Genomic DNA, 21132 nt, shown 5'->3' on the forward strand with positions numbered 1-21132 from the left:
CGTGGGAGGAGGCAATGGTAAACCCCTCCTGTACTCCAATGAAAACCACAGGGCTCTATGGGTGCCAGGAGTTGAAATCAACTTGATGGCACACTTTACCTTTTACCTTAATTCTTAGTAGACAGAGTGCTGTGTGTTGTCCTTGCTGCATTTCAAAGCCAATGGATGCAGCAGGCTGAATTAAGTGGTAAAACCTTTCCTGGACTGTGCCACTTCCAGCATTGCTTGGCTGCATCATAGTCACGTGCTTCATCAGCCATGAAAGCAAGAACCTTCAGGTGTTGCAAAATACTATTTTGCTTTGGGCTCTTATTTGAAGTACAGGTGAGTCATCAGTGAAATTGCCCCTTAGATTGACTCAAGATTGACTCATCACACTAGCCTTTATGGATTCGCAATAGTCACATCCTGGAAGATAAATCCTGGTTGGCTGACTCATTATTTTCAATTGACTAAGAGCATTGTGCTTGAAAGATATTGGCTAGAAGGACAACCAAGAGTGTATGTACACTACCTCTTGAAAGTGGTGCCACAGTCATGTTAGGAAGTGTACAGAGAAACTGCCTAATTAGGGGAACTGTTCAGAAAATTGAAGCAAAAAGCACATGGTCACAACGGTTGCTAGAATAAATTTTCATAACACAAAATATGCAGCTTTAGGGAACACAGAAGATGGACAAAAGGTTTGTACACAACACTTTGGCACACAGAGTTATTTTTCTGTCGCAGGTCACACAGCATATGCCTGGGAGAGTGGTTGAGAGCAGAATGAGGAAGCAAAATGGTTCTGTGAACACTATCTGGAAAAGCAGAAATCTGGAATATTGGGACTGGAAAACTGAATGGAATGGAAGTACAACTGCCATACTACCTCTGTATGGAAGCTGAAGCTCTGTGTAGATAGATTCTTACTTGGATAGAAGCAGCACCATGTAGTATAGGATGGAATGGTTTGCAGGGAAATGAACTAGTAGAAGTAGGGGGATTACTATTTATATTCTGCTTTTCCAAATATAGAACAAAGATGAGATTTAAAAACAAAAGCAGTATATAAAATAGTAAACAGCATCAATAAAACTTAAGAGCCGTATGCATGTTATTTTGAACACTTGTACAAGTGTACAACATCCAGGAGCCCTATTCAGACATCATGTTATACAAGTGGACAGCCCTACATGTGTGTGTGTGAAAGACTGTGCCTGTATTTATATAAAAAGCAGACCTGTGTTTAGATCCCACAAATGTATGGGACAGCTATAAACCAAGGAGGAGCCTGGCAGCTCTCTACAGGGAGGAGAAGGCCCAATCCAGATGTGGTGATTTAAATCCAAAGCACTGAGAGGAGGGAGGCTTAAACACTTCCTCCTACATCATTACAATTCCACTCCAAATGGGAGCCCTCTGTGGCTGCTTTAAAGATTTTTTTTTTTTTGAAGGTCCGTCTACCACAATCTCTGACACCATGTCTGGTTTGGCTGCTTTGAGTAAAACATTACCTGCTTTCAAAAGAGCCTACCTCTTCAGTTTCTGCACAAATCCCTTTCCCAAGCATTTCCCCTTGTTGAAGTGACGATGCGTTGAAATACAACATGGTGCCTGTTCCAAGAGCAGAATCATTCTGCTGTAGGAGCAACCACAGGGCCCAGCATATAGTTTGCTGCATCATCACCAATTGCAGCTTCCTAGCAGAAACATGTAATAGTGAAATGCATTCATGGGCAATTGCCACCCACTACTTTCTACGTGGAGCTTCTGACATGCCTTGTCAAATTTCGAAGCATTTTTCTGTGCAGGCAAGTATAAAGTACAGAATCACCTCTAGATTTTCTTAAGTACAGACACATCCCTGAATCAGATCCTTCTTTTCTTTAAATGAGTCAAAGTCACGTGCCTTCAGTTTACAGTCCTAGTATAAAAGCCTGAAAGAATCTGACTCTTGACATAATTTTTTCTCAGGCTTGGGGGAAAAAGCACCGTCTTTCTCAAGAATAATTGGCCTAACATGGTTTAATTGGTTTGCATAATCTAAGCTGCTACAAACATGGGCAAATAGAAGCTTGTGTTAAGAATAACGGCATTAGCAAAACAGCAATTATTCTTCAAATTATTTATATTGTGCCCCTTCAGTACAATACCGCTTGGGGCGGCTCAAAACAGTAAGAGTTTAAAACAATAAAACAGCATAAAATAAAAATTAAAGACACAAAATTTAAGAAGTCCATCAATTAATTTTTTTTAAAAAAACACCTCTCTAAATAGATGGGGTTTGAGATTAAAACAAAACCAAACAAAACCTAAGGGAGGGAGCATGACGAAGTTCTTCTCAGAGTGCATTCCACAGTCGCGGGGCCACAACCAGAAAACCTAGTCTCTTGTCGCCGCCAACCGAATTTCACTTAATGGTGGGGTTGCAAGCAAATATTGAGATGATGAATAAAGAGCCCTGGCAGATTTGTATGGGTGAATACAGGCCGGCAGATTCCCAAGCCATGTAGGGCTTTAAAGTCAAGACAAGCACTTTGAATTAGGCCTGGAAGCAAACTGGCAACCAGTGAAGCTGCCACAGGACAGGTGTGATCCTTGAGGAGCAACTAGCACCCACGAGCAGCCTTGCAGCAGCATTTTGGACCACCTGAAGCTTCCAAATTAACAAATGGTTTGAGTGATCTCCAAGCACTAGTTGAAATGCTTCACTCATCTACACATGCTAATTGAAAACAACAGGGAGAAGAAAGTGTTGAAGAAAACTAAAACTAGTCTTCCAGAACAATACTTCCCTTGTACTCAACAGCTGGCATGTTTAGAACAGTCCAGGGAGATTTTATTGGGGTATCAGCCTTTTATCTGTTTATTAGCTGCCTGTAACTGTGAGGTCTGCAGTTTTTAATAAACTCCCCAGCTTTGTTAACTCATGCTAGCAAACATGAAATGGAATTTAAGAGTTTTCTTCGCATTTTTCAGAAAATGCTAGTTAGGAAGCCCTCCATATGGAGAAGGAAATGAGTATTTCTGCATTATTTGTGCCTTGTGAACAAAGAAGCAACCTTCCTAAAGACTTCAGACTTCCAGTTTGTCTTGACATACCAAAATAAATTAATCCACATCAGGCCCAACAACAGAATTCTCTGCCAGGGGATGTGGTGATGGCCACCAGCTTGGATAGCTAAGTGGGGCTTAGACATTTATGGAGAACAGGTCTATCAATGGTCACTAGTGCTGATGGCTACAGGTGATATTTAAGTTCCAAAGCAGGATGCCTTTGAAAACCAGTTGCAGAGAAGCAGCGGCAGGAGAGGGGGCATGCCTTCACCTCTTGCTTGTGTGCAGCTTCCCAAGGGATCTGGTGGGTCACTGTGTGAAACGAGAGTGCTGGGCTAGATGGGCCTTGGGTCAGATCCAGCAAGGCTGTTATGTTCTCACGATAGTGTGTGTGTGAAGATGGTACTTTCACTGACTCTCGAGACTACCAATTTGGCCTAATGGATAATACACTGGCTTTAGGCCTGAAAGATCTGAATTCAAATCTCAGTTAACCCAAGAACACCCAGCAGCCTCCTTTTCCATATTTGTAAAATGGGAATAATGACCTACTAAGATGGTTGCAAAGATTAACATCATACAGCTTCATGGCCATTAGATGTAACTGAAACAAAGGTGACTAGGATTCCAGAAACGTGGCCCCTTGTCCTGTGGAAGGGATATTTCAAGTCCTCTTCCCTTTACTCACCTTCAGCAGCTTCTATGGTGAATTAATTCAAGTTCTTGGAACCAGAATCTTGATCTGAAATATTTGCATCTACTTCCAATGTTGACAACAGCCTAGTTCTCCCTGGAGCAGAAAAATCTGTGTAAGGGGATATGGAATGGGAATCCAAGGAGGCCAATAACCAGCTGCTCCTCAGCCTTTCCTATTGCAGTTGGGACTCCTCAGGCTTCTGTTCTCAATCCCCTGCTATTCTGCCTCTATATTTTCTTCTTTGGTGATCTCATCAGACCCCATGGCTTTCTCTATCACCTATACCCCTCTTGCCTAGATGTCTCCCACTCCATCTGCTGCTACCTGTTCAATTCATCTGTTCAAATGTCTTTTCACTCTCACAGATGCAATGTCCAAAACTGAACTTTCCTCCCAAGCCCTCCTTTACTTGATCCCTCTCCATGTCAGTTGACAAGACCACCATGAACCTGTTGAGGAGACACACAGCCTTGGTTGCAATTCCTCCCTAACCTGTTGCCAAGTCATGTGACTTCTCCTATGCAAACAGCAAGAATCCATCCATTCCTATCCATTCACTCTGGAAAAACTCTAGTTTATCTCCACCTTGATCACTGCAACTCTTCTCAAGGCTGGAGTGCTGGACTGGGGAGACCTGAGTTTAAATCCTTGCTCAGCTACAAAACTCACTGGGTGACTCTGGGCCAATCACTTATTTCTCAGCCTACCCTACCTCACAGGGTTGTTGTGAGCATAAACATGAACAAGGACCTGGGTTCCTTGGAGGAAGAGAGGGATATAAATGTAAAAATAAAGTAACCCATCATTTTCTCTCTATTCAAAACTTTGCCACAAAATCATTCAATTCTCCTGTCACTATGACTATGTGAAGCCCCTCCCCTCAAATCCCTTCAAATAGCTTCCCAGTCCCTTCCGTGTCTGGTAGAACTTCCTTGGCCTTACCTTTAAAACCTCCACCGTTTCGCCACACCCTTCTTTGGCCCTCATTTCCTACTATATCCCAGCCCATGGCCTTTGCTTTAACTCCACCATCTTCAGCTGCTCAAAAGGTCTCTTGCTTTCTAGGCCAACTTGCTAAACAACTCTGCCCATGCTCCTCATTGGTCTAATGTGTGAAATTCCCAGTTTGCTCTTTTCTTTTGGACCCTCCCACAAAACTCAATTTTTTTTGGCAAAGCCTTTGGCTTACCTTTTCCACCAATCTCAATTTTTGTTGTCTACCTCATTGTTCAGCTTAGACAGAAAGTTCCTCAGCAACAGCAGATCCGTGTTTTTGCATATGAAACTCTACAACACATATTGATGGCACTGTTTAAATAATATTAATTCATTGGCTGCGTGTTTCTGATTGGCAAATTGGAATGCACTCCCTGTTGGAATAAGAGCCTCCCCATCTCTGGCAACTTTTAAGAGGGCACTGAAGACTCATCTATTCACTCAGGCTTTTAATTAGATGTATATATTTTTAATATTGGGTTTTAAATGTTGTCAATGTTTTAAATGATTTTAATTGTAAACCGTCTAGACATGCAAGTTTTGGGCAGTATAGAAATATTTTAAATAAATAAAAATAAATAAATTGTCTTTTAAGGTGAGGCAACGAGTGTCTTACATGCTGAATAAATGTTAAGTAGAGTCAGAAGCAGCATCAAAGCTGCCTGAGAACCACAAACCATGAAAAGAGCAAAGTCAAGAAAACATTCAAGTTAATGGAAACAAGTCTTTATTAAGTAACTTTTAATATCAGAAAAATAAAACTCTTATAATTCTCTTTACAGCAAATATATAATATCAGTGCTTTGGCCATAATAAGTTAAAGGCCCTTTATCATAAAATATATGGTTTTTTTATACTTTACTCAAATTGAATTTATAATCCCTATGACCTCCCTACATATACATAACAAAAAGAGTGTAGTAAAATTAGCAAATACTAAACTATAGAGAGCTTTGTCATTCTTGAATCTGTGGTTTATAGAAATGGTACACGCACCTAATGTCTGTCGACTCCTTGGCTTATTAGTTGCCGTGTACAATGCAATAGAATACAAAATACATGCTCTGTGAACGAGATTGTTCATATCTACAAGACTGCAGCTAAAGATTAAGGTTTCAATACTGACATTTAAACTATCCTACAAGCTCTTAGCGTTAAAGTTATGCATCTCATAATATTATAATAATAATGCCATCAAGGCAAATTTTATACTGAAAAAATCATAAAATAAAAACCGTTATCTGTAAACTTTTTTATACGAAATGTAACTCTTTCAAGTGGAAATAAAAAATAAAGATTTCTGTATATTTACTAGTTCAATACACATAGAATTTGCTATACTGAGAAAAAAACCCTATTTGTTTCAACTTGGGAAAATATTGCTCAAAAAAAAAAAAAAGAGATTGAGAGAGAGAGAGAGAGAGAGAGAGAGAGAGAGAGACAAACAATAAAGAAATCCATCAGAACTTCTGAGTGTTCTTTTTTCAAATGCCAGCACAGATTTGGGAACATTCTGAGGATGAAGAAGCTAGAAACATCCACAGGTTGAAATGTAAAGAAAACAAACCAAAGAAACAAAAAAAGGAATAGAACAGGGAAGTGCGTTTTTCCTTGAGACAGGGAAGTCTGGTTTTGAAATGAAACTGCTTGCTCAGTCACAGCTGCTTTCATGAAGGATAGAAGGGTGTGGATGAGACTCCTCCCCTGCCTCCCTCACGCTACTAAAAATAAAATACATGTTTCACATAATGTGCAAGTATGGATGAAACGTAAAAATGATTCACATTTTTGAACTCTGATATCCTCTAAAATAGTTAATTTAAGAACAGCTTGATCAAACTAGCCAATGGAATGTTTGCATCCTATCTACCGGATATATAATGGGTGTGATAAACCAACAAATCTCTCTCACCCCATGCATGCCTCACTGAAGCAGATGGGGACTGGGAAGTGGGGAGAGAGAGACTTGGTGGACTGCGCTGGGTATGGAGACACCACAGCCCTCAACGGCTCATCCCCATCCAGAATTCCACATGTGTTCATGCACATGTGGTGCTCCAGCATACACAGAGGATCCCATTCACTTCAAGGGCTGGAGCCAATCCATGCACACACAGAGCAACCAGTACGACGAGCTCTCTTCCTTGAAACGCACAGGGAAGCCCCTCCTGACGGGGGAGCTCAATGTGCGAGACTCCTGTGTTCCTCAACATTCACTGAGGCAAGGCAGACTTTCCCACGCTTCAGCAATGGAAGACCCACACAGTTCCTGATTCTCTTAAGATGCCTTATTTGCATATTGGATGAGAAGGTGGTCAGTTCATACCACTTTGCCCCCTCTGTCCCCTATGAACAATGATCTCATTAATAAAAACTACCACTACACTAGTCTCTGAATGCAAGGAAATCAATCTGTGCATCATAAAATTGTTTGCAACATCAGAACAGTGACGCCAATGTTGTAAAGAGGGAAAAAAAGGTGCCCCAAACCTGTTTTGAAGAACTGGCAGTGTAAAGAAGGCAGCATTGGAAGTATGTTTGATACATTGAGAATCCTTTGTACCCTCCCCCTAAACTGACAGCTTCTACATTCAGGACCGTACCAGGCTTTTTGCCGTCAAGACTGTTACTACCACCACCACCACCACATAGTCAAGAACATCTGGAAAACCTGCAAAGGTCCGTGCTTTATCTGGCTCCAAAACTGATCTAAGTTCCTGCCACAGCATAGCTTCATTCCAGACATCTCTTTGCTACAGGTGCCACAGCTGGAACCAAAATGGAAGATTGGCTAATGGCTACGCTTAGTGTTAACTGTACGAGCCTTTTTTTTTTTTTTTAAAGAGTACATGCCTCACAAACATTAGCCTATTCCCAAGAAAGCCCAATAACAGTCTGAGTTCATTATAGGTTTACTTAGGGGGTACCATTACATCCAAGCCATTAAGAGTTTAAAAAGTCCATATATAATATCTCTATATATTTAAGAGTGAATTTGAATCGCCTGAGTAACAGCTGTCTGGCAAACTGGACACGTTGGTGCTTCTTTTTCACAGATCTTGTTGGCACATTCCATGCAGAAGAGGTTGTGGCCACACGGAACCAGGGCAGCGATTACTTCATTCTCAAAGCATATCACGCAGTCATGCTTCCGTCTCAGCTCCGGAGGGGAGCTCGACGTGGAACCACCATTGGAAGAAGAGTAGCTGTTGGTACCATTAGAAAAAGCAGGGATGTAGATTGGAAGGCCAACCTGGTTGACTGTACTGGGGGGATCGCTTCTTACTCTCCTCGCTAGGGGATGTTCGAGGGTTTCAGGAAATGTAGGTGACAGGCGAGGCGTGGATGGCTGACTCCCTCTCCGTGGCGCTTTCACGTTACTAGCCGGATCGCTACCAAAACTGGAGAGTGGGTTAACAGGTTCAAAAGGTGTCCAGATTGTTTGAGAAGGCGTCGGCAAGGAGTCGTATGCGGGAGAGTCACCTGCAAGATCCTCCGCACCTACAGAAGGCAACGTTTCTCCAAACCAAAAATTGCCTGTACTAAAAGGACTGGTTGGGCTGAAGTCAGCCAGCCTATTGCTTCCAAAGTAGGAATCAGTGGAGCCACTTCCTAAAGAGCTGGAGCTGTCATTTCTGTAATTAGAAATCATTCTGGTGCGGCTTGGAGGAGGTACTGGGTTGGAAGTAAGCCAGGTGGACCCCAGGTTTCCCCCTTCAAAGCTCACGTCTGTACCATTGTAATGGAAATCGTTTTCTTCATTTAGTTCAATATAGTTCCCAGTGCGCATGGCAATGTGCATTTCGATCTCTTCGCGAGCACGATCTACGTTTTCAGGCATGCCGGTAACCTCAAAGACAGGCTCCTTGTCTCTACTGGGAGTAACTATGTAGGTATGAGTTTGCTGCTGAATTCTTTTGATCGTAGCGCCTTTTGGGCCAACCACCAGCCCGACGACACGGTAAGGCACCCTGACCTGGACTGTCGTTTGGCCTGGCAGGTTGGGGTTACAGGACAGGCCTGCCAGAGCTGGGCCGTTTTTGTTGCGTGAAGCTCTTATCATCGAGAAGTGTTCAGCAGCAGAAAGAATTTCCCTTTTGGCCATGGTTACATCTTCTTTGCGTCCAGTCACGACAAAAATGGGTTCTTCTCCACGGACAGGGGTCTTGATGTACGTATTTGTCTTAGCTCTCAATGCCTTTATTTTGCAACCTGCATGGAAAAAACACACAGACCAAAAAGAGAAGTGTTTTAGTAAAGAATTTTGAGATCAAAAAGATGGAAGAGAAGCTTAGCCTCTAAATAGCTTTGGGAGGTCACTCTGCTTCTTTCCTGCTGCTGCTACCCCCTCCCCATCAAGTCAGTGAAAAACAGGAATACCTTCTCTGGCAAAGCACCTCCATTCTCATTTAGTGGGAGGATGGGCTGAATACTACCATACTGAGTCTAACAAACTGCCACATAGGGATGGCTACTAGTGAGAGAGCACACCAAGCTGGCTTTGCAAATAAATTCACCCTAGTTACTTAAGCTTAAAGGTAAAGTGTGCCGTCAAGTTGATTTCAACTCTTACAGAGAGCTTTAGTAGCCTGTCTGTGCACACAAGCTTTGTGGCCAGCGGGGTGAGGTGGGGTGGGGGGCAGAAGGAAAGGATCAGTATTTGAAAAGCTAGTCTGCCAGGCTGAGGCCATTCTTACTTACCATAGGCCATGACATGGCCCCTAGAAATTTAATGACAGAGCCTAGATTAGGACACTCAGAGGCAGAGTTATTTAGTAAAATCTTTATTTGTCCCAGGCAGCCCTGTTCCTGTTCCAAGTATGTTACTTATAAAGCGGACAAAGAGAAGCCCATTTACCTTCCCCCACTACAATGGCCACCACTGTCCAGTAATTTGGCCAAGTGTCCTGGGGTCCTAGGTCCAAAGAATATTTGTCAAGGCCTGCCATGGGCAAAGGCTACTTACAAGCCTCTTTTAACTAAGACCACAAACAAGTCTTTAATTTGTACACTGCCTCGAGATTTCTATATCAGGCGGAATAGAAATTCAATTTTAAGAAGCCGTCTTATCTATGATGTGTTTCCAAAGCGATTATGAGGCTAAGTGGAGCACAGCGAGAGCATGATGCCAAAGACTACATGGTTTCAGCTTGACTGCCGAGTGAGCACACTTAACTTGGGTTTCTACCATCCTGACCTAACTCTTTAGCCTCAGGGCTGCACTGACTCGGAGGCATCTATGAAAATCTTTTCCAAGCAATTAGCTGAAACCCACACCCACTTCGTGCAGCCAACATTTCAGTTTTCTTTCCAATGCAACAATTCAAGGGCAGAATAAGCTGAAAAGGGGATTTGTTTATATACTGCTTTTCATGTAAACACATTTCAAAGCAAGCAAAACATAAAACACAGTCCTAGTAAAAAGCAATCAACAGAAAACAGGAGCAGCAGACCAACATGCAAGAACCCAAAGCAGCCTAACCTGCTTACCAAACATCAGAAGGGACGGAGCCAAACACACAGCTTGTCCAAGCCCCAGAGTGGCAATCAAAACAGCTCGGCTGCTCATGGAGGTCAATCCTGCCTCCAAATAGGACACTCCCGGAAGCAGGACCTCCTCTGCTGATTGCACAATCTGGGGAGGTTCATATGAAAATTGGCACTCAGGATCCAGACCATTTAGGGCTTTATAGGTCAAAGCCAGGACAGTGAATCGGCCTGGAAATACACCACTCTGAGAGTGCCACCGGCTCATCTGGTGACACCTCAGTGGCAAGCCTTCTCTGTAGTTGCCCCAGAGCTGTGGGATGCACTTGCTGATGCTCCATCCCTGTTGACCTTGAGGAAACAACTGAAGATGCATCTCTTCAGCCAAGCTTTTTAGCTATTTTAATTTAAACTTTTATATGTTTTATTTTATTTATTTATTGTAAAATTTATACACCACCTTTCATTAGAACAATCCCAAGGCGGTTTTAAGTTGTTTTAATCTTTTTGTTTTAATGTTGCAAACCACCTAGAGACTTTGGTAGTGGGTGGTATACAAGCATGCTAAATAAATAAATAATAATAAAAATAAATGATCAATACACCCATTTTAGTACAGGTGTGATATAAATCCACCAACTCACACTCACTAATCAGGCAGTGGCATTCCTCTTACATAGGAACATAGGAAGCTGCCATATACTGAGTCAGACCATTGGTCTATCTAGCTCAGTATTGTCTTCCCAGACTGACAGCGGCTTCTCCAAGGTTGCAGGCAGGAATCTCTCACAGCCCTATCTTGGAGATGCTGCCAGGGAGGGAACTTGGAACCTTCTGCTCTTCCCAGAGCAGCTTCATCCCCTGAGGGGAATATCTTGCAGTGCTCATACTTCTAGTCTCCCATTCATATGCAACCAGGGCAGACCCTGCTTAGCTATGGGGACAAGTCATGCTTGCTACCACAAGACCAGCTCTCCTCTCCCCCGTTCACAATTTTATTTTTGAAATTGAACAATTTTATTCAATTTCAATTGAACTCTTGAACAATTTTATTTTTGAAATTGCATACAAATGCTTCACTTATGACAAGAGATTCTTTCAAGCACTGTTAAGATGTCCCTGCCACTCGTGCATTAAGCTTCTCAATGTAACCAAGTGCAAGCACAGCTTCTCTTTATGGCAGGATAGCTTCACCATTCCTGCAAGGACATCTGTGTTCACTGCCAGGGATATGCATGAAACTGGCAACTGCTGGTTCCAAGGACCAGTGAGGCTGCTCTTCCTTCCTCCACCTGCTTCGTTTCCCACACGTGCACCGGGTACTTCTGCAAGGAGGTACGCTGCCGCCCCGCAGGACCGGTTTTTAACACATGCCAGCGGGGGAAATGAGGTGGCCGGGGTGGGGTGGGGTGGCGGCAGCAAGAGCACCCTCCCTGCTCCTTAAAGCTATCCCCGCCACCTTCGAACTGGCCAAACAGCTGGACTTTCAAACCAATTCATAGGTCCATAAAAGGGCCTCTGAACCGGTTCATGCACATCCCTACTTACTGCTTTGCTAAAATGGTGATGCATCTTCAGCTAGCAGGAATGTTAAAAGGGCACCAAAGGTCCATCACCTGATCCAATTAAATTCTCAGCGTGTAGCTTTTTTGAGGGGGGGGGGATTCTGAGGAACCCTAATGTTTACCCATCAATTCAGAGAATTTGCCCCATCAGTGGCAGCCTTACTGATCAGGGAGACATCTGGCCTCTTTGTGGTCCCTAAGTCAGGGATCTGATCATCATTTTTAAGTGTGTAGGCCAGGATTGCACTTCGGCCCTCCTGAAGATGCTGGCCTACAACTCCCATAATCCCTGACTATTGGCCACTATTGGCTTGGGATCATCGGAGCTGTAGTCCAAAAACAGCTGGAGGACTGAAGCTGTGCAGCGGTGGTGTAGGCCTAGTGTGAGGGTTCAGATTGGAGAATTATGAACAATTATCATTCACCACCTGAAAGACCATCTCTTTCCACCTCAAGCTGCTTGACCCAGAAGATTCCCTTTTAGGAGGCTGCTCTTTGAGTTCCCCTTCCATCAGAAGTGTGAGGGTTGGCATCAAAGTGTGAAAAAGCCTTCCCTTTTGAAATATGGGCTGACTGTGACGGGGTTGCTGGCTGACATACAGAGCAAGAAAATACTGGTGCAGCAACTTCTCAACTGACTGCACTGGTGCAGCAGGGAAGTGACCATTTTTGACTCGCTCACTTTCCCCCAGGAAGCCCTCTGAAAATATGTCCCAAAGGGCAGCATAATCCTTAGGGATATAGTTTCGGGTGGCACAGAGGGCTTCCTTAGGAAAAGTAAGCGAGTCAAAAATGGTCATTTCCCTGCTGCACCAGTGCAGTCAGTTGAGAAGTTGCTCTCTTGCCGCACCAGTGTTTTCTTGCTCTGTATGTGAGCTGCTGTGCTCCCCTCACCCCCTTCACCTTGGTTTGTGGTCTTTCGTTGCTTTTATGTCATTTTTAGTAGGAGAGGAGAGGAAAGCTGGTCTTGTGGTAGCAAGCATGACTTGTCCCCTTAGCTAGGCAGGGTCCACCCTGGTTGCATATGAATGGGAGACTAGAATGTATGCATAGTAAGATATTCAGGGGATGGAGCCACTCTGGGAAGAGCAGAAGGTTTCAAGTTCCCTCCCTGGCTTCTCCAAGATAGGACAAGATTTATTTTTTTTAAAAATAGGACAAGATATTTTTATTGAACCAACAAACTACCAAAGCATACAGTACGTTGCCAAAGCACAATTAAATACAAAGTGGTTGTTTGTACATCATATATCTACAAAGATTTACACACAAAGATTTAGAAACCCACAAGGTTATGAAGTATATGCAGGTAGTACTGTAACTCGGGGTGGGGGATTTCAAGGCACATCAGGTAATCGGGGGGGGGGGGTTTACATCCAACGTCCATTTCCATAATTTGTCCCATTGCTTTTTAGAAGATATACTCTTGTCTTTTTGCACAGCTGAGAAAGATTCCTGCTTGTAACCTTGGAAAAGCCGCTGCCAGTCTGTGTGGAGACAATACTGAGCTAGATAGACCAATGGTCTGACTCAGTATATGGCAGCTTCCTGTGTTCCTAGGATATGTGGTGTTTGACTTCCTTCGAGAATTTAAAGTGGGAGGTAAATCTTTTAATGAGGGAGACAGCACCACCCCTCTTCTTGGTAGAAAAGTACATGCCCCCATCTTTCTCCAGGAGCTCCAACACTTAGGAAAATTTAAGGAGGAAAAATCAAATATAAGAGAGCCTTCATGGATTCCCCAAACATTCTGCAGTATGGCATTTAAAAGGCTCTTCTAAATTTGTGGGGCAATGTTCCCAACAACTGCTTTTAAAGTAAAGTGCACCCTACATGCTTACTGCCTTCCCACTCAGAAGAGTTTTTAAGATTACGCCAGCAAGGTTCAGGAGCAGAGATACACCACAAAAAAGGCAGAATGATTACCTCCATTTGGAAAACCTGTGTTGTGTTATTTGGAGTCTCTGTTCAAAAGACTACCAGTTTGGCTTCTGCTGGAAATGACAGTGCCATCAGCATCTTGCCCGACACCCTACTCTGTCACTAGAAATAAAGTCACTCAGCTAATTTATGCAGACAACTTCCATTTCTTCTGAAAAAATGAAAGTCTACTGTTGTCTTATTACATACAAAGGAGTGGATAGTTCTTTTCCTCAATAAATATCTTGTAATATTCTACAGAACAACCATGCTATTTCTTACTATTGGTGAAACCTAAGTCTACCCAAGTAAGAGGGATCTTGGGGTCGTGGTGGACAGCTTGTTGAAAGTGTCGACTCAATGTGTGGCAGCTGTGAAAAAGGCCAATTCCATGCTAGGGATCATTAGGAAGGGAATTGAAAATAAAACTGCTAATATTATAATGCCCTTATACAAAACTATGGTGTGACCACACCTGGAGTACTGAGTACAATTCTGGTCACCACATCTAAAAAAGGACATTGTAGAACTGGAAAAGGTGCAGAAGAGGGCAACCAAGATGATCAGGGGCCTAGAGCACCTTTCTTATGAGGCAAGGCTACAACACCTGGGACTTTTTAGTTTGGAAAAAAGACAACTGCGGGGAGACATGATAGAGGTCTATAAAATTATGCATGGTGTGGAGAAAGTGTATAGAGAAAAATTCTTCTCCCTCTCCCATAACACTAGAACCAGGGGTCATCCCATGAAATTGATTGCCGGGAAATCTAGGATCAACAAACGGAAGTACTTTTTCACACAACGCATAATCGGCTTGTGGAATTCTCTGCCACAAGATGTGGTGACAGCCAACAACCTGGATGGCTTTAAGAAGGGTTTGGATAACTTCATGGAGGAGAGGTCTATCAACGGCTGCTAGTCGGAGGGCTGTGGGCCACCTCCAGCCTCCAAGGCAGGATGCCTCTGAGTACCAGTTGCAGGGGAGTAACAGCAGGAGAGAGGGCATGCTCTCAACTCCTGCCTGTGGCTTCCAGCGGCATCTGGTGGGCCACTGTGCGGAACAGGATGCTGGACTAGATGGGTATTCTTGGGCCTGATCCAGCAGGGCTGTTCTTATGTACCCCCTACCCCACCCAAATAATTCTCACCAGATGTGAAACAAATACGGAAAAGGAGACAAAGACTGAGATGGTTTAGAACACAGAGATTCCTTTAAATGCCTGCTCAGTTTTTCTTGGCTCAACTATTCCAAAGCAAAGGAGGGATGGGAAGCTTGCCATGTGCTTAACTGGAGGGTACCTCCTCCTGCAGCCATCACTTGCACAACGAGATCCTGACAGCGCCTATCGTCCAGGAAAGGATTCACTTCCCCATCTGGAACCATCAACCTACCACCACCAAAGCTGAGCTCAAACTTCTATGATTCTGGATATATGGATAATAAGCAGGAAAAGCACAGGAGGTAAAAAATGACCGACACCTGTGAATGTTCAATTGAGAACATTCAACACACTTTGCATAAAGGTGTAAAAGGGTTTCAATAAATACAGTGAGAAATGTCACAGTGGGAAAGGCTGGTGCAAACGCAGAATGTTTGACTTCCAGCCTTACCCACTAGTGTTCCCTCTAAGGCAGGGATTCTCAATGTTGGGACCCCAGATATTATTGGACTTCGACTCCCATAATCCCCAGCCCCAGTGGCCTTTGGCTGGGGATTATGAGAGCTGAAGTCCAATAACATCTGGGGACCCAGCGTTGAGAACCCCTGCTCTAAGGCATGTGCACCACAAGTTTTTTGATGTCCGCTCAGTTAATTTTAGATCAGGTTGAATCAGGAAGACCCCATTCTGACTGCACGTGCACATACACTGCTGTGATACTGCCGCCCAGAACAAAACTCATTCTGTGCACAGATGAAAAAAATTAGAGGGAACTGCTTCCCACCATATGCCTCTTGTCAGTTTCCTAAGCAAACTGGGAAGAAAGTGAAAATCCCCTCACCCTCCTTTCCCAACATCAGCAGCCACCACAGCTGCTCTGTCCAGCAATGGTCCAGCATTAGTTCTACTGTCCAGCAGAAGCAATGATCTCTGTGCCTCACCTTCCAAACTGGGAAGTCAGTGCTCAAAATCGGGCATATGAGCAGTATCTACATTCTAATCACTGGAGGGTTTGCATACATTTTTATCTCCTGTCTGAAGACATCCCATGTACCGGACCATAAGGGTCTTTGGTTTCTCACCAGGAGTACAGAAAAAGCAAGCCCCAATCTCTCGCTTTTTTATCCAAAGCAACAAACAAACAAACAAAAACAAACAAACAAACAAAAAACAGGACCATGAAAATATGGGTTTTCTCCCCTTCAAAAAGTGTCTTTGAAAGGAAAGCTGACTCTACAGACTCCAAGGTCAACCTCTCCTCTGTTATTTTGAGAGAAAGAACTGCCATCAAGAGAAGCCGCAGCCTCCGACACCTGAAACTTCTGAATGTGTCATCAATCAATGCTAAGTGAGTTTCACTGGTAAGGAACTGGTGGCAGAATACCGACAACATTCTACTGTAAAGACAGCCAGGCCAAAACAAAGGCCATTAACCTTCTCATGCAGTTCCAATGGATGACCTTAATGTTTGTATTTACTCCCATCTCTGACTTCCTTAACCCTCCCCATTAATTACTTCCATAACGTGCCGCATCCTAACATACCATCTAAAAGCCCGACATCACACTACACTATGATGACTCGCATGGCCAGTGTATTAGATGTTTTCTGCTTCCTGCACACTCTATCGGATTTGGAAGCACAAGGCTTATAAGGAGGAAAACTTGCATCTCCCACACAGACTAGACATGTGCGTGTCTACCACATGCAGACACTGTGACAACAGATAAATATAAAACTGGGCTATATGCTACATAACTGATTCATCATCAAAATATCTTCCCCAAACATACTTAAATTACACATATTTCTGTTTTATATTAAAAATGCACATGGCTCATGATAATCAACTGGGTTCAGAATTCTTCCTTATCCCTACACTAGCCACCTCCCTTGTACTTCTAGGCTCCTGAGCACACTACCTGTTCCTAACCCATATCTTTCAGCCTCAAAAAACTGGCTAAGTCTCACATTACTTTGCTGGGAATTAAAACTACTTTCTCATGAACTGCAAAATGTGGCAGCTGGGTGGGGGCAGAGAAAGCGGATTCAAGGACCTGACATATTAAAAGCTTTAGGAATGAATTAAAATGGATCTATGACAAGAATTGAAGTAATTACACTGCTCAGTTACAACTTTTCATGGGAGCGAGCCCTCCTCTAAAAGGCAAACAAATTTGGACACAGCACTAAGAGTGCTCATTACTGCAATAATTAAGGGCTATTTACCCCTTATCCCTTATTCACTCACAAATATCTATATGCAAATATACTATTCCCTGTGCATGACTGTGCATATGTTCATGTTAAAAACAGGGACATGACACCCCCCCCCGAAATGCAGAGTTCAGATTTTGTGTACTGCTATGTGTGCGTTGAAGGTAGTATGTGAATAGGGCTTCAGGTGACTCCAAATGAAACAGGCGGAAGCAGAAACACCCAAACACCCAATACAAAGAAGTGGTTTCCAGAAAAGCTATATTATCAAAAACAATGAACATTTAAAATGTGTGTTTAAAATCAATTTAATGGAGATAGTCTTGGGTCCTCATTTTTTCTGAACTTATTTGAGCCCTAAATAAGAGAAAGATGCCAAAAGGTACTGGTTTGAACATAACAGTGGAACCACATCAAGTAGGCAATGTTGATTCCCCACCCCATATTCAAATCTGGCAAATGGAAATACCTCTAGGATATTTATACAGTCAATAAGGCATACTAGGGAGGAAATATCTTACAGTGCTCACACTTCTAGTCTCCCATTCATATGCAACCAGGGTAGACCCTGCTTAGCTAAGGGGACAAGTCATGCTTGTTACCACAAGACCAGCTCTCCTCTCTTTCTGCAATGCTAAAGGGTCTCTATTCCCTCTCTGAACCTGCCTCCCCCCCCCCCCAAATTAGGCAATTAGAGTGTCTGCACACAGGCACCCTACTTTATTAATACAGGGAATGATAAAAGCATACCATGCTTTTAAAGGGCAGGTGCTACCTATGATGGTAGTCAAGTCTGGAAATATGAGTGGCATCTAGGACTTCAGGGTCCCTCTTATCCGACCCAATTTCCCATGATGTCCAATTTCTGCCAGTTTTTTTCCTTCCATCACCCTCTGCCTCTAGTAATCACTGCCAAAAAGATGTCAACTTTTTGTTGAAAACCTCCATGCCTAAAGTTGATATATGTAAAACAAATGCATGCAAATCTGCTTAGTTTGAGTAACTTATTCTGACATAGTTTTTGCATTTCTTTAGCAAATGATTTTTGTGTGTGTGCACTGCATGCTTATTCCTGCCCACAGGATATGAAAATATACTGCAGGATCAACCCAACCTATGCACAAGTCATCAGCTAGCTGCCTTGAAGGGTAGATCTATAAATCTTTTAATATAGAAATACAGACCAGGGTACATGTGGAAAAGTTTAAAGCCATAAATATTCCATAACGGGGGGTGGGGAGCAATGGAAGAGGTAGTGTGTGGTTAACTCATTCCGAATCATGCCAAAAACCATTTCGTACCATAGGCAACTACCAGCACTTCCCTTTTTCTAGAGGAAAGGGAGAGTTGCACCTTCCCACTCATTAACTTTTGGGGGCATTGCTGCTAAAGAGGGCAAAAAGTGTTTGCCCACTGGGAGTGTGGGCAGTGCTCCTTCATGATGCCAGCACATCATCTTGTTTGCTGATCCCCAATAAGTCGGGGTTGCCAATGTGGCTACACACCCAGAAAGATAAGCCAGTAAAGTAAATGGTGATGAAGCAGGAGGAGATCAGGAAAAGCAGCAGAACAGATGGCAGCAAACAGGTACCGGAGTGGAGAAAAATACATAGGTCTCCCTGAAAAACACCATTTTTGCTCTAAAACACAACATGGGAGAACACACTGCAGAACATGAAACAACTGGCACAGCACTAATATGTGACATTTGTAATTTGGTGACGCTTTTGTTTCAAGCAGTCGTGGATGGCAAGAGTTGGATTAAGAGAGATGGGCTGTAGCAGAGTTGCAACCATCTTTTCAGCATTCAGGACCCAGAAAGGTTTTATATGAATCAGACTGGAGGAAAGATTTGAGAGATGGAGGCCAAAGCACATCTGTGAGAAAGCAGCCCACTCTTGAGGCTGTGTTCTGTTCTGTCTCTCACCCCACTTTCCTTTCAGTGCTTAATTAAGAGGTGTCAATGCTCAAGTCTACTCAAAATTGTAATCTGAGTAGCTTCTGTCTGTAATTACTCAGTGGTGAAGGAAGAGCACTCTGCTGCATATACTCACATATTATTATTAAGACCTGTCTTCCAGAGCTAAACGTAGCACTGAAAAAGCTTCTTTTCTGGAACTGTGCCCTTGGAAATCTAAGCTCAGGAAAGAGAAAACTCCTTGAGTTAGGAAAAGGAAAAAACTGGGCTAAACGAGTAAGAGGCAGCATCAACCAGGTCCTACAAAGAACAGCACACATGGGAGGAGGAAAAAGAGGGCTTCTTGCACTCTTCAGCAACCCTATCAAGTCAGCTAGTCCATACAGGAGGCCCTTGTTTCACGCGGGGGTTAAGTTCCTGACAACTACCGCGAATGGCAAAACTGCATTTAAAAACACCTCGAGTATATGGGAACGGCTGAGATACTCCTGCATGCAACCTTGGAGAAGCTGCTGCCGGTCTGTGTAGACAAAACTGAGCTAGATGGACCAAGGGTCTGACTTGGTATTGTACAGTATTTGTCCAATAAAGCACGCTCCCCATTGAGGAACAATTCAAAATATGACCTGGACTTTACCTTGAGCAGCAGCTCTAAAGGACATTCCAAAGCACAAGAAACTCCAAACTCCTCCAGACACACACTGCAACCTCATAGGAACATAGGAAACTGCCATATACTGAGTCAGACCATTGGTCTATCTAGCTCAGTATTGTCTTCACAGACTGGCAGCAGCTTCTCCAAGGTTGCAGGCAGGAATCTCCGTCAGCCCTATGTTTCTTAAAACCTGATTTAGAACGTAAATGCTACAAACACCGCACTTCACAGTATTTGTTGCAACCCGATCACCCTATTGCTCTCTTTAAGGAGAAAAAAGTCCCTTTCCATTTATGGGAAACAAGGTGGCGCTTATACCATCAAGTACTACCACTTAATGCGGCTAAGCCATGGCTCCCAGAGGACCAGCAAGAGTGTCCTAAAATCACCTGCAAACAGAAAGCTAGTGAGCTAGGCAAAACATTCAGGGAAACCCACTAGGAGTATGCACGGTTTGGTCCGGGCACAACAGAAAAGACCGCCGGACCAGTCCAGAGGTCCGGATGGGCGGGGGACAGTTACTTTAAGCGGGGGGGTGGTAGTACTTCCCCCCACCCCCCGCCGCTCTTCCCCCTCCGGTGCTGGTCTTTTGAAAAATCTTCTTGGGGCGGCAGAGTTTCTCCCTGCTGCCCCTGCCCCCGTCGTTGTTTGTAAAGGCTTAAAAGAGACGAGCGCTAGCGGCGCACATGAGCCCTCCTCGGCGCACACGCTCGTCTCTGACGCTGCCGCGCGCACGCCGCATATGTCACGGCGCGCGCGCGGCAGCGTCAGAAACCGGCGCGCGCGCCGAGGAGGGCGCATGTGCGCCGCTAGCGCTCGTCTCTTTTAAGCCTTTACAAACAACAATGGGGGCAGGGGCGGCAGGGAGGAACTCTGCCGCCCCAAGAAGATTTTTCAAAAGACTAGCGCCGGAGGGGGAAGAGCGGCGGGGGGAGGGAAGTACTACCACCCCCCCGCTTAAAGTAACAGTCCCCCCGTGCCAGACTGGGGGGGCACCGAACCATGCACACCCCTAAAACCCACTCACGTTTCTTAAAAGAGAGTGTGGTAGCCAAAAGAGTGTGGCAGGGAGTAAGCAACTTGTTAGAGTGGCCTGATTTGGAAAAAGAGACTTGGGAAGAACTAACCTCGGGTTTGAGCGATAGAACCTCCTTTCGAGGTCCCAGAAAGAAACCTTCAAGGAAACGGGACGGAACGGGTGCCCTCATACTATTGAATTGGAACGTTCCCCTTCTCGTAATCAGGTTAGTAAACCTGTATGCCATTTATGCAATGCTCCTGCATAGGAATAGGGAGGGAAGACGCAAACAAGAGGTTCATGCAGATGAGACAGTAAATCTCTTCTGGAAAAGTTTGTATGGTTATGTGCAAAAAGACAAGAGTATCTCTTCTAAACAGCAATGGGACAAATTATGGAAATGGACGTCGGACGTAACCCCCCCCCAATTACCTGATGTGCCTTGAAATCCCCCACCCCG

General features: G+C 43.9%; 1 protein-coding gene across 1 annotated transcript in view; it reads right to left on the reverse strand.

Annotated features, from left to right (window-relative positions):
• Window positions 1-5436: 5436 nt before the first annotated feature.
• The window catches only part of MEX3C (mex-3 RNA binding family member C), a 49396-nt gene continuing 33700 nt past the window's right edge, over window positions 5437-21132 (reverse strand). Inside the window, exon 2 of the mRNA XM_053292724.1 lies at window positions 5437-8944. Within this exon, the coding sequence (XP_053148699.1) occupies window positions 7716-8944 (1229 nt within the window). The 3' untranslated portion in view covers window positions 5437-7715. The remainder of the gene's footprint in view (window positions 8945-21132) is intronic.

This window comes from Hemicordylus capensis, chromosome 2, assembly GCF_027244095.1.
Source record: "Hemicordylus capensis ecotype Gifberg chromosome 2, rHemCap1.1.pri, whole genome shotgun sequence".
Taxonomy (NCBI): Eukaryota; Metazoa; Chordata; class Lepidosauria; order Squamata; family Cordylidae; genus Hemicordylus; species Hemicordylus capensis.